This window comes from Macrotis lagotis, chromosome 2, assembly GCF_037893015.1.
Source record: "Macrotis lagotis isolate mMagLag1 chromosome 2, bilby.v1.9.chrom.fasta, whole genome shotgun sequence".
Lineage (NCBI taxonomy): Eukaryota > Metazoa > Chordata > Mammalia > Peramelemorphia > Peramelidae > Macrotis > Macrotis lagotis.
The window spans coordinates 255,135,310-255,148,558 of record NC_133659.1 but is presented as its reverse complement, the minus strand read 5'-3'; the positions used below and the strand labels follow the sequence as shown (position 1 = coordinate 255,148,558).

Below are 13,249 nucleotides of genomic sequence, written 5' to 3'. Positions count from 1 at the left end.
TGTCTTCAGGGATCTCTGTTCTCTAGTTACAATATTGTAAGAGGAAAACCCTACCCTTCTGGGGCTAACAGGAAAATGGTTCTTGCTTTTTTGCCTGCCTCAGTATAGTCCTTTTGATATAGATAAAGGTGATGAATTTGGAGGCATCTATCTTGTGAAATTGAAAAGTTAGACAGGAGTGTGAACCTCTAGGAGTCTAGGGTTCTAGGAGCCAGGTTTTGCTATCTTCTCAGCTTTGATGACCCAAGAAGCATGCAATGACCTTTAGTACTTACCCATCCATAATTGAGAAGAGGACCCAAAGATAGTCATGCCCTATATGGATATAAATTAAATGAGATTTATGTTATTTAAAAACTATATACTCTGACCACATTATCCCCCAAAATTAAGATGGTAGATCAGAGAGTCTGCCCCAAAAAATGTGGGAGGAAAATATTTGTACTTATACCTTCAGAGTAAATATCCCTTTGTAAAAACTAATTGATGTTAAGAGTTAAATGGAACTGGATCATCAGTAAGAGGTATTTGACAATAGGAAGAACACAACTGATAGGAGCTGGAGATGATTGCAGTAGAAAAAGATGCTTCAATTCTTTAGATTATTCTAGAACCTTAATGGGAACATATAATTGGGCTGGCCCTGGGATAGAGAGTCAAAGGTACTTAATTGAAAATAAATAAAAGTGGGGTGGCTAGGTGGTGCAGTGGATAGAGCCCCTGTCCTGGAGTCAGGAGTACCTGAGTTCAAATTCGGCCTCAGACACTTAATAATTACCTAGTACTGTGGCCTTGGGCAAGCCACTTAGCCCCATTTGCCTTGTGGAAAAAACCCTAATAAATGAACAAACAAACAAACAAATAAATAAATAGATGGTAATTAGAGAAAGAGGATATGAAACACTGTGTTTAAGCTGTGTCTTGAAGGAAGTAGGAGGCTTCTATGAGAAAGAGATCAGTATTGAATAAATACCAGGTACAGAAACACAAGATGGCCCTGTGCTAAAGGAACAAAAAAACAGAAGTATACATAAAGGTTAAGAAGGGGAATAAAGTATAATGAGGCTAGTAAGATAAATATAGGTCAAGTCATGAAGAACTTTAAAAGTCAGAGAAATTTATAATTTATGATAAAGAAAATAGGAAATGACTGGCATTTATTGAGTAGGTAGTTAGATCTTTGCTTAAGGAAATTGTTTTGGCAACTCTATGGAAGGTAGACTGGAATGATGAAATACTTGAGGTGGGGAGAACCATTCAGAAGGTGTTGCAATATTCTAGGCAAGAGGTGATGAGGGCCTGAGATTAGGCAGAGGTTGTAAGTGCAGAGTTATGTCATACATGAAAGATGTTGCTGTGTAAATCAAAATGTTGAAGCAGAATCAAGATGTCAGAGTAAGAGTGATTTTATAGTATTGCTATCTCCCAGGTCTCTTCAACCAAATACAAAATGAACCAGACTAATTTCTGATTAGAAGAGCCAAGAAGTTACAATGAGTTATTTTTCCAACTCAAGAGCATTTTTGAACAATAAGGTCTGTGAGCCCCAGTGACAGAGGACAGCAGAAGTGAGCAGTGACTGTGGCAGAGAGTATTTCAGTGCCTAGGATTTAGAAAGAAAGAGCACTAAAAAGTTGTTTGGCTACTACCAATGAAACCTTCTTGGGGTCTCAGTTTCCTCTTTTGTAAAATGAAGAAGTATTAAATCATTTATTTTTTAAAATGGTGTTTTATTTTTCCCCAATTACATATTGTGAAAATTTTTTCATTCATTTTTACAAGATTTTGAGTTCCAAATTTTTCTCCTTCCTTCCTTTCTCTCTCCTCTTCTGAAAGTGGTAGGCAGTTTGAAATAGTTTCTACATTGTGCTATAATTATGACATTTTCATATTAGTCTTAGTTGTGGAAGAAGAAACAGATCAAAAGGCAAAAGTAACAAGAAAGAAAAGTAACTGAAGAAAATTTGCCTTAATCAGCTTTCAGAATCCATCAATTCTTTTATCTGGATATTAATACCATTTTCCTTTGTGAGCCCTTTGTACTTGGATTGGATCATTTTGTTGTTTAGAATAGCGGAGTCATTCACAATTGATCATCACACAATACTGCTGATGCTGTGCACATTTTTTCCTGTTTCTCTTCATTTTACTTTGTATCAGTTCATATAAGTCCAGGTCTTTTTGAATAGAGTTTTTCTAAAGCAGTTCTGTGTGTGTGTGTGTGTGTGTGTGTGTGTGTGTGAGAGAGAGAGAGAGAGAGAGAGAGAGAGCTGTTCCTATAGAGTAGCAATTACCCACAAGGGTTTGCACAAGGGTGTCACAAGGATTATGCTAACAAAGATTTATCCTTTTCTTAGTAACTCCAGGATAAAATACCAAATCCTCAAATGCTATGGAGACACTTTAAATCTTCCACAATCTGATTCTAACTTGTCTTTTCTAATATTCCTCCCTTTTGTGTATTCCATGTCTCAGAAGTATTAGACTACTTACCTAACACCCTGAACTCAACATTCCATGCCTCACCTCAGTTTAAGCTGTCTACTTCGGAGTCCTTTATCATCTCTACTGGTCAAAGTCCCAGAGATAGTTCACCTTTGGGTTATCTGCTCAGAGGAGCCTTCTTAGATTTCCTCAGTTGTTACTTTTCCAACCTCAAAATATATTTGTCCGTATTTGTGTTCTATCTCCCAAGGGCATTAAGTTCCTGAGGGCAAGGATTATTTAATTTTTGTCTTTGTATTATCAGGTATAGAACAGTTTCTGGCACATGGACATTCAATAAGAACTCAAAAGTTGAACAGAAACAATTAAAAAATACATTTGTTGGTTCATTCATTCCTGATTCTTTGTGACTCTTTTGGGGGTTTTCTTGGCAAAGATACTGGAGAGATTTGTCATTTCCTTCTCCAGCTGATTTTTACAGATGAAGAAACTGAGGCAAAGAGAATTAATTCCCCAAAGTCACATAGCTAATAAGTGTCTGATACTAGATTTGAACTCAGCTCTTCTGGATTCCAGATCCAGAGATCACTTTGCTGCGTAGCTGCCGCAAAGAAATCACCTTTAAGAAAACAATAAACTAGTTGATGGTGAGGTGGGTGAAATAATAAATCCAAGTACAAATAATTAATAATGCAAGGTAACTGACAAGGATAGGAGCCAAAAGACATTCAAGCAAAGTACTCTAGGAAAGTTTGAGGAAAGACAGGACACTTAGCTTATGGAACCAGAGTAGAAATTTAGTTAAGACCAAGGAAGCTTTTGAAGTAAGAGGATTGTAGCAGGTACATTTCAGGCAATATGGCAGGAGTTCGATTGTGTTGAATTTTAAAGACAAAGTCAGGGCTAGATAGTTTTCCTAGTGAAAGCCAGGAAATCTCTAGTATTTCTTGCCTTTAGGGCAGAGTTTCAGGACACTAATTGACTTTTTCATCTAGAAAATAAGGGAAGTTGCCTCTACAGGCCACTGTAATCTGTTTACCTTATGTTTTATAATGCTCTCTTGCCTTTTCAAAATGTGTTCTTATTTTATCCTCATAAAGGTATCTCATCTCCACAAGAAGCATTAAGTGACTTGTCTCAAGTTTTAGCAATTAGCTAGCTGCTGAACAAGAACATTGAATCTAGATTTGGTTTACTGGACTACTAGCCCCAAGTTCTTTTCATTACACATCCTAGCATCCTTTGGGGGGGGGGGGGGGGAGGAGTGTAAACCTCTTTATAGCAATCCAGAGAATTTCTCAGGTATCCCAGTCACTGATCTGTGTTTCCAGGGACCCCTAGGGACCCCTTTCCACCCCCTTCCTGTTCCCTCTGGAAAAGTACTAAATTACCTTTGTGGGTAAGCGCCACTCTATGAAGTGTCCTCAGACTGGCAGACACTTCAATGCCCATGTGCCCTTATCAGTGATCCCATTCTATTTAAGCAGTATCCATCTATGACTCTCAAGGTCGGTTATAGATATGGAAAAGAAATTCTGCTCAGAAACTTAAATTATAAATGTATTTTATTGAACAAACACCAAAAAGTGGTCAGAATCAAGAACAAACAATGGGGGTGGGGTGGGGGGTGGAGTTCCGTTGACATTCACCGAGTTACCTTTCCTCCCAGTACAAGTGAATGCTACCTCCAGAGAAATGAAATGCAGTCTCCCAGGAGAAGCCAGAATCGCTTACCAGACAAATGGCTAAATCCCACCTCAGTCACCGTGGGGAGGCTAAGACACCTTTCCGCTAGACAAAGGTTGGGCTGAATCACTCTTTCTGAAATCAGAAGCTTGCCCTAGGGTGCCCCAGCAAGAGACTCTACCCAAATACAGGTCGAGGACCCCAGAATCTGACTGAACCAAAGCCTGTCTTCGGTTGTTTCCGATTCGTATCTTCCTCAGTTTAAGGATTTTCTAAGCAAACACTCCCAATTGGACCCTGCTTTTCACAACTTTGGCAAGGTAGTCAGGAGGGCGTGGTCATGGCTTTGGGCGAAGTGCTTCTAAGAGAGGTGAATGGTAATGAGTGGAGTCTAGGAAAGGAGGATAGAGATCACTTATTAGGCCTCCAAAGTTCATTGGAAAACATTTTTGGATGGCCTCTGGCCAGGCTGGGAGCTAAGAACCAGAGGTGAGGGTGCTAAGTGCTAGAGGTGACCTTTCGGAAGGCTCATGAATCCAAATCACCCCCTTAGCCTGCTCTAGACTAAACACTAGTGAAAAGGGCTGGAGAGAGGGAGGAGGAGACAGGAAAGCTGAAAGCAGCTTGGCTGCCAGTCAAGCAAATGAGGGTCCGTCGGACAGTGGCCAAGGGACAGGGAGAGCCGAGATTCCAGTGGAAGACACTCGCTGGGAGGAGATTTAACTCTTGAAGCTCTTCCGAGTGGCGGAAGTGGTGGACACGAACTTAACACTGGAGCTGCTGCCCCCGCCGCCACCTCCCAGGCTAAGCCCCACGCCCCGCCCACTGCCGGAGCTGAAACCGGAGCCGAAACCGGAGCCCCCTGCGCCGCCGCCGCCGCTGCTGCTGGAGTAGGAGTAGCCGCCGCCGCTGCTGCTGCCGAAGCCGCCGCCGCTGCCGAAGCCGCCGCCGCCGCTGCCGTAGCCGCCGGACACGCTGGAAGTGACCACCGCTACAAGAACGGGAGAGAGGAGATGGTGAGGCGGCCCGGCGCCCCCGGGGCTGATGACAAGGGCCCTGGCCAAGGGCCGGGACAGAGGAGGAAGGCGGTCCGCAGTCCAGGACTGATCCTACCGGCCCCGCCTCGGGATGTCCGCCGACATGGCCCAGAGCTTGGGGAGCGACTTTGCAAGCCTAAAGCAGGAACACTGCAATAGTAGCCGCTCCGTGGGCTCAGGTGAGTCTGTTCACTATAAAAACCTCCCCCAAATTTAATTTCTGTAAAGAAGTATAGATTCTGAACTGGAGCAATTAAACATCATTCCATCGTGCTCTTTTGCAGATGAGGAAAATGACTGGATCGTGGTCATGGGATCGTGACTGTTCCTATTTCTAATCATCAGATGCAGCCTCTGTTAATTCAATTAAGCAAACATGCATTGCAATTCTCAAGGAGCTGACACATGAGTTTTTATACCTTCTGAATCATTTATATGGGTTTTATGACAATTGATCATGTTTGCAAGGCAGGTATTATTCTTCCCATTTTACAGATGGAGGAAATTAAGGAACTGGGTTGCGGAGTTTGGTCAAGGTTCCTCAAAACCAGAAGGAGAAGCCCTTCTGTCCTCATCTGAGTTCTTTTCACTTTAACACATTTCTTTGTGACCTCTTGCTCATATGGAATTTCCAGGTGGGAAAACTGCCTCTCTAAGGACCCGACCTTCAAAATTAGAACCCAGAGTCTGATATAACATTATTCCAGCTCTTCTGAACAAGGTACTTACAGATGTTGACTGGTCCAACTCCTTCTCCACTCAACCTATAAAGAACAAAGAAAAGGAAGTGAGATTGGAAGGAGACAGTGAAACAAGTAAAATAAGCAGTTTTGTGTCCATGAAGATAATTTCAAAATACTATAACCAATTGATAAGATACCTTACATACATTATTTCATTTTGATGCTCACAATTATATGATTTGGGGGATGGTGGAACATCATTTCTTGATCATCATAACCCAGCAAGGTAGATGCCATTATTGTTCCCATTTTACAGATAGAAAAACAGACTTAAAGAGTTTGAGTGACTTATGCAGTTATACACTAGTCTGAGGAGAGATTTCAACCCAGGCTTTCCTAATTCTAGGTCCAGAACTCCAGTCATTACTACGGCACACTAAAATGGTTTAAATTGCAGCAAGGAATTGGATGGAGTGCAAGAGAACATTTCTTGACTATTATAAAATCATTTCCTACTAGAACAGGTAGTAACTAGTAACCTAAGGAGGTTGAGGCAGATCTCTTCCTAGAGACCTTTCTGGACTATCTATCTATTTTGATTTCTGATTCCCAGGAGGCAAATTCCAATTCTGCAATTCTCTATTCTAGCCTGGTAGGCAATGATGAAAAACAACTTACCAGGTCTCAATCAAAAGAAAATCTCTTTATCAGTGACACCCTCAATCTCTCAAAGTATAAAATTGGAAAATCTAGTCAGCTTTCAGTTATCTGCAGTAAAGGAGGGAGGTAGCTAAGTGGACAATCTGAAACATGTATAACTGAAAACAAACCTAAAACTCCCAGACTGCATCTGGCTGGTGATAGTTCAACATATTTGCAATTGTTTTTTAAAAATCTCATTTATTTCTTAAAAGACCTTATGAATGTTAAATAAAAGCAAAATAAATGAAGGTTCAACCAGGATGAATTATTTCAGCTTTAGATAGGATTTTTGGGGTTTGGATGGAAGTAGGGAAAGAGGGGAAGGTTCAGTTCTCACCTGCACTCCTCTCCCTCCAGCAGCTTCCTGTAGGTGGCAATTTCGATGTCCAGGGACAACTTGACATTCATCAGCTCCTGGTATTCTCGAAGCTGCCGGGCCATGTCCTGTTTGGCCTTCTGCAGAGCATCCTCCAGCTCAGCCAGCTTAGCCCGAGCATCCTTGAGGGCCAACTCCCCACGCTGCTCAGCATCAGCAATGGCGGCCTGCAGATTGGCACACTACAGGAGAGAAGAGAGAGCAGTGTTTGGGGTGGGACACAGCAGACAGAGCTTAGTCTTTCTTTTTTTCATCCTAAAGAATCTTAAGTCACACAAATCAGCTGATCCACCAGGAAGAAGCAACCTATATGAACTCGTGAACCTTGGTGGCTTGGATATTTGGCAAAGTGTTACCATGTGGCCAGTCCTGAATGAATATGACTATGTATTTGAGTGTGTGTGTTGAGGTATGTGCATATAGCAATAGGAATGCCCACAGACACCTTCACCTTTGACCCATTTGTATGCCTTCTTTCAACATCCCCCTACCTGCTTCTTGACATTGTCAATCTCAGCCCTCAGCCTCTGGATCATCCTATTCATCTCAGAGATTTCATGCTTGGTATTTCGGAGGTCATCTCCATGTCGTCCTGCTGTCTGCTGCAGCTCCTCATACTGTTGTCCCACAGAGAAGAAGAAAAAGTTTAGTATAAGAATAGAAAGAAGGCACTCTTGATAAGATAAATTAAGCCACCATGTTATGCTAGATCTTGGTAGAAGGAAAACTTGCTTTCTCTAATAAGCTTTTCTCTCCAGAAAAAGAAGATTTAGAATCTTGAAAACAAAAAAGCTTTTGGGGATTAGAATAATGGACCCAATTTCTCTAACCTCCAAATTTTACAAAATATTATACTCATGACAATCTCATTATCTAGGCATGTCAAGTAATATTAAATTCATTTTATAAGTAAGGAAACTGGGAAACAGAGAAGTTAAGTGATTTATCTAAAAATCACAATCTGTAAGAAGCAGCTCTTATAAACTCGAAGTGTTGAACACTTTAGATAAAGCTAACCCCATCCTTGACAGACTTCTCCTAAGAGTTCCACCAATCTTTAGAAATTTCCCCATTAGGTCCACCCTTTGCCTAGCCTTCACATTTCCACAATCCCTTAAGCAACAATTGTCTAGTTCTCCTGGACTGAGTCCCAGATCTCGTATTCTCATTACAAATTAGCACTAACTCACCTTAGTCTGGTACCAAGATTCAGCTTCTGTTCGGCTGCGGTTGGCAATTTCTTCATACTGAGCTTTGACCTCAGAAATGATACTGTCTAAGTCAAGGTTACGATTATTGTCCATAGATAGCACAACATTGGTGTCAGAGACATGAACCTGCATTTGAGAGAGTTCCTGTGGAGAGATTTACTGTCATGTAACTTGAGTCTGTCATTAATCTTATGTTCCTTTCTCTCATAGGAAACAACTTCAGCCTACATTCAAATGTTGAAGAAAATTAAGAGAGCAACTAAAATCTTTGCTGAAAGAATTCTAAAAGAACTACAAGATTCCAAATATTTTCCAGCATGGCGGTTTTCAAATGTTTATATCCAATGACTTTTTCCCCCACCTCTAGCTCACCAAGAATTTCCATAATCTCTCAAATTTTAATCTTGCTTCTTCTCTCTAATTAAAATATAACTTCCTATTCTTGGAGAGACAAGAAAGTAATATATGAAGCCAGGAAACCTCGGGAAAGGAAGGCTTTAGCAAAGCAATTTCAAGGATATCTTCCAGCTCAAACATCCTATGAATCCATGGGTCTCATTTCCAAAACTCTTTATTAAACATAAGTTTACTGGGAATAAATGAAGAATTCCTTTCAGGAATATAAATGACCAGGAAATGAGAGTTGGAGAATTACAAGAGGAAGGTATAGGTTTGTACCTAGGAAAATTTGAATCTGGGAATAGGATTGTATTTGTTTGTCCCAGGATTTGGGGATCTAGCTAGCCCTTATTCTCCAGAGACTAGTGGCAAAGTCACCAACTGCTACATCCTGTACTTGAATGAGAGGAAGTGGTTCATTACCAGGTCATAGAGGCTTCTCAGGAAGTTGATTTCATCAATGAGGTTATCTACTTTGCTTTCCAGTTCCACCTTGTTCATGTAGGCACCATCTACATCCTAGAAAAATCAAATCAAATTTTCCATCCAAACTCCAATGAACCATGCCCTATCCCCAAAATGTAACTTAAGGCTATAGGAAGGAATCAATCCACACCTACCTTCTTGAGTATAACAAATTCATTCTCTACTGTAGTGCGCTTGTTGATTTCATCTTCATACCTAATGGGAAAGGGAAGAGGATCAATTGTAAAGCAACCTGGGATAGTTAATTTTGAGGGTACAATTACAGATATGATTGAGCCAAGCATACATTGGTCTTCATATTGACTACAAATAGACTCATCTCTGCTTCTGCAGGATGTCTATTTCTTATTTCTTCTTTCCTACTATAGGTAAGAACCTCCATTTGGGGAGAGAGAAGGAGAAAACATAGGATGATGACACCTGCTGTGAAAGAATGGGCTCTTTGGCAGAAGGAAAAGAAGTTGTCATTGCCTAAGCCCCTGGGTTTAGGCAATTGTGGGAATCTGTCTCCCCTATCTGTTTGGAAGAATCTTTACCTGCCCACTCAGTTACTAATCAGATTATTGTAAGAATATACTAATAGATTCTCTATCTTACTTTTCTTCAATCTATGAAGCCATTTATACTGATTCATACTGTATATGCATATGACCTCTTCATATGGGCAGCTAGGTGGCACAGTGGATAGAGCACTGGCCTTGAATCCAACTTCAGACACTTGCCACTTACTAGCTGTGTGACCTTGGGCAAGTCATTTTGTCCTGATTGCCCTGTATCCAGGGCCATCTCTAGCCAGCCTGATTCCTATCTGACCACTGAACCCAGTTGTCTCTGGAGGTGAAAGTGAAGCTGGTGACTTAGCACAGCACCACCTCACTCAAATCCAATTCACGTGCTTGTCATGACTCCCTGATGTTGTGATCTTCTTTGAAAATGAAGGACAAAACATTATGACCTCTTCACACAGAAGTCACTCAGAACACTGAAGCCCTGAGTCTATCAAATAGTTATTCATTGGATCCTAAGATAGTAAATATAGAATTAGAAAAGACATGGGTCATCTAGTTGTATGAAGGAGATGGGACACAAGAAAGTCAGGCAATTTGCCCGAGGTCATAAAAGTATTCTGTTGTAGATATGGGTAGAATTTGAACCCAAGTCATTTAAACTCCATCCCCAGTACTCCTTCCACTAAATCATGTTTCCTTTGAATGGAAATAAAAGAAACTGAATTGAATCAAGTTGAATCCTATTTGATTCCATTTGATGTAATTTAATTCAAGCTAATTCAGAAGTCCAGTTGTGGAAGGGTCAGAAGAAAAGCCTTTAATGTAAATGTTTCATGTCTGCTTTCTTTGGTCACCATTGTTCCCCCTCTCCCTGGATACAGGGGAGAGTTCTACTGGGTGAAAAATGGAAATGAAAACCTTTAAGGGGGCAGGAACTATAGAGTATGTCTGTGCTATAAGGGTGTAATCATTGCTAAAAGTTAAATGCCAAGGGAAAGAGGTTAAGCCCTAAACTAGTTTGCTTTATTTTCACACATAGGAGTGCATTATCTCCCAGCTCCAGGGGTAGAGGCTTAGCTCTGGGAATTGGGGGGGGGGGCAAAGGATAGGATGGGGGCCACCAAGTAGGAGGATTCAGAAACAAAGGCACTCCTGGTCTAAGTTAAAGAAGGTGCAAACACATTGTGATGTTCTGGACAGTGCTCAGAGAAATGTAAGGACCTAGCCAAAAATACATGTATACAATATACATCACAATTCTGTCAAGGCTGGAACCTCATTTGCTGGCAGTGTTGGAGGAGGGAACTCATGAACTGCTAGGTGCTTCCCAATTTTATGGTTTTATTGCTAAGGTAGTAACTCCCGTTGTAGGGAAAATGGGGGAAAGCTGGACTGGAAAAACTAGATTCTTCCAGAAACTCCTTGACATAACTAGGTTTTTCCAGACTGTGAGTTCTGAGGTAGGATACAGAAAAGACAGCATAGAAAAGGCTAAGGGCTGTAGATTCCCTCATTTGCTAATTCCTTCATATTACATATAGAAGAAATTCAGGATCAGTAATCTGTCACAAGGCAAAGCAAATCTTTATCACACACTATGCTTTCTAATATTTTGACTCTTTCCCCCACTCAACCATACCTCACCCTATTCCCCCAATCCTTGCTCACAGATTGGGAAGATTACATCAGGGAGGGAGATAGCCTTCCCCACTTTACTTCTTATGTTCCCTCTTCCTTCTTTCAGCTTACCTGCATTTCCCTAGGCTCTACCAATAACTTGATATTTAATTTCTACAATGGCGAAACCACAATGCTTCCCATAGTACTGGGGAAAAAATTCTTGAACATATTTATCTCTCTGTCTGTCTCTGTTTCTCTGAGTATTTCTCTGCCTCTATCTTGCTCCCCCCCCTTCTTCTCCCTACCTTTCCATCATGAACTTATCTAACAGTAGAAAGACAAGACAACCCCCCCCCACACACACACCACTCCCCATCAAGTGCTCTAACTCACTTGTTCTTGAAATCCTCCACTGTATCCTGCATGTTCCTCAGCTCAGATTCCAGGCGGCCCCTCTCAGCGTTAATACCCTCTAGCTGCCTCCTGAGATTGTTGATGTAGGTTTCAAACATGGGTTCCAAACTCTGTTTCACGGTCTTGTGACCCTGTTCCTGGAGCAGCGTCCATTTTGTGTCCAACACTTTATTCTGCTGCTCAAGGAATCGCACCTGGAAACCAGAAGAAGAGACTATTTCAAGAGGAATATCCAATATGTGTGTGTGCGTGTGTGCGTGTGTGCGTGTGTGTGTGTGTGTGTGTGTGTGTGTGTGTGTGTGTGTGTGTGGTGTGTGTATTATTCATTGGAATATCTCAGGGTTGATGCTTTCAAATCATCATTCATCTTTCATCTATGTCTTTCCCTTATTATTCTCTACCTCTCTCTCTACACACACACACACACACACACACACACACACACACAGACAGAAAGACAAAGATACACACCCACACCACACCTTTTTTTTTCTCCCTAGAGAAAAATCTAGAGGGAGGACTAGAAATGGTCCTTACTTTGAAGGACTTCAGTATAGTGAGGAAAAAAAGAGAAGCATAATTTACAGAGTTACAAAAACAAAGTAAAGGGCAGTTGGACAGAACGCTAGGCATATCTGCAAAAGGGAGAGGGAACAAACTGGCTTTGCTTTCAGAATAACCTGCATACTTCCATGCAATCTGCCCAACATTTAAAGTTTTGCCTACAATATCTCTCTTTAACATAAGATTAAAATTCCTAATGCTGTACTCTGGAAGGAGCAGATTAAAAAGGATGGGAGATTGTTCCATTCTTCAGGCTCCTAATCTAGTAGGAAGGGTAGACCACACAGACAGAGGAATGGCAGATGGAGGAGTAGAAATAAAGATAACGTACACTCTGTACATATTTGGCTTCCTATCCCTTCTTGCTTTGACATTTAACCTAGATTCACAGCAATTTAGTAAGCATTTCTTGTCTCACCTTGTCGATGAAGGAGGCAAACTTGTTGTTGAGGGTCTTAATCTGTTCCCGCTCTTCAGACTTTACCCTCTGGATGGTGGGGTCAATTTGGAGGTTGAGGGGAGCCAGGAGACTCTGGTTGATAGTGACTTCTTGGATGCCACCAGGCGGGCAGACAGGAAACCCAGGTCCCCCATAACCTCCACCGAAACCAGCTCCACCACCTAGCCCAAAACCACCACCAGACCCACCACCAAAACCAAATCCGCTACCAGCTCCTCCACCAAAGCTATAGCCTCCTCCTACTCTCCCTCCATAGCTACTCCTGAAGCCACCACCGCCTCCCATAGAAATCCTCTTGGACATTCCAACGTTGTAAAGACTCCTGCTGCCAAAGCCGGCTCCCCCTCCAGAACCACCAACACTGATGCGGCCATAGCCAGCACCACAGCCACCTCCTGCCCGGGATACAGAGACAGAGCTGAAGCTGGATCGGTTGACAGAGGGGGTGATTGCCGAAGAGGCGCTGAAACCACGGCGGCCCCCGCTCTGGAATGATATGCTTGATTGCCGAGACATGGCTGCTTGGGGAGCAGAAAGACCAAGTACCCAAGGAACTTTAGAAAGAAAAGAACAGAGCAAGGTGAAGGAGGAAGACAGAGGCTCTGTTGTGCTGGGATTCAGATCTTCCCCCTCTTTATACCCTTCTAAGGGCTGGGC

At 41.9% G+C, this 13,249-nt stretch overlaps 1 protein-coding gene and 1 long non-coding RNA gene across 2 annotated transcripts; one reads left to right on the top strand and one right to left on the bottom strand.

Annotated features, from left to right (window-relative positions):
* Window positions 1-3,992: 3,992 nt before the first annotated feature.
* LOC141514781 (keratin, type II cytoskeletal 5-like) lies at window positions 3,993-13,215 on the bottom strand. Its single transcript, XM_074225864.1, has 9 exons — window positions 12,551-13,215; window positions 11,548-11,762; window positions 9,160-9,220; window positions 8,963-9,058; window positions 8,120-8,284; window positions 7,421-7,546; window positions 6,891-7,111; window positions 5,898-5,932; window positions 3,993-5,122 (listed from the first exon to the last, which is right to left on the bottom strand). The coding sequence occupies exons 1-9, from the start codon at window positions 13,106-13,108 to the stop codon at window positions 4,851-4,853; spliced, it is 1,749 nt and encodes a 582-aa protein (XP_074081965.1). The 5' UTR covers window positions 13,109-13,215; the 3' UTR covers window positions 3,993-4,850.
* LOC141514782 (uncharacterized) lies at window positions 4,978-10,390 on the top strand. Its single transcript, XR_012476116.1, has 3 exons — window positions 4,978-5,347; window positions 5,453-7,338; window positions 8,351-10,390. It is a non-coding gene; the product is annotated as an uncharacterized LOC141514782 (long non-coding RNA).
* Window positions 13,216-13,249: the final 34 nt, after the last annotated feature.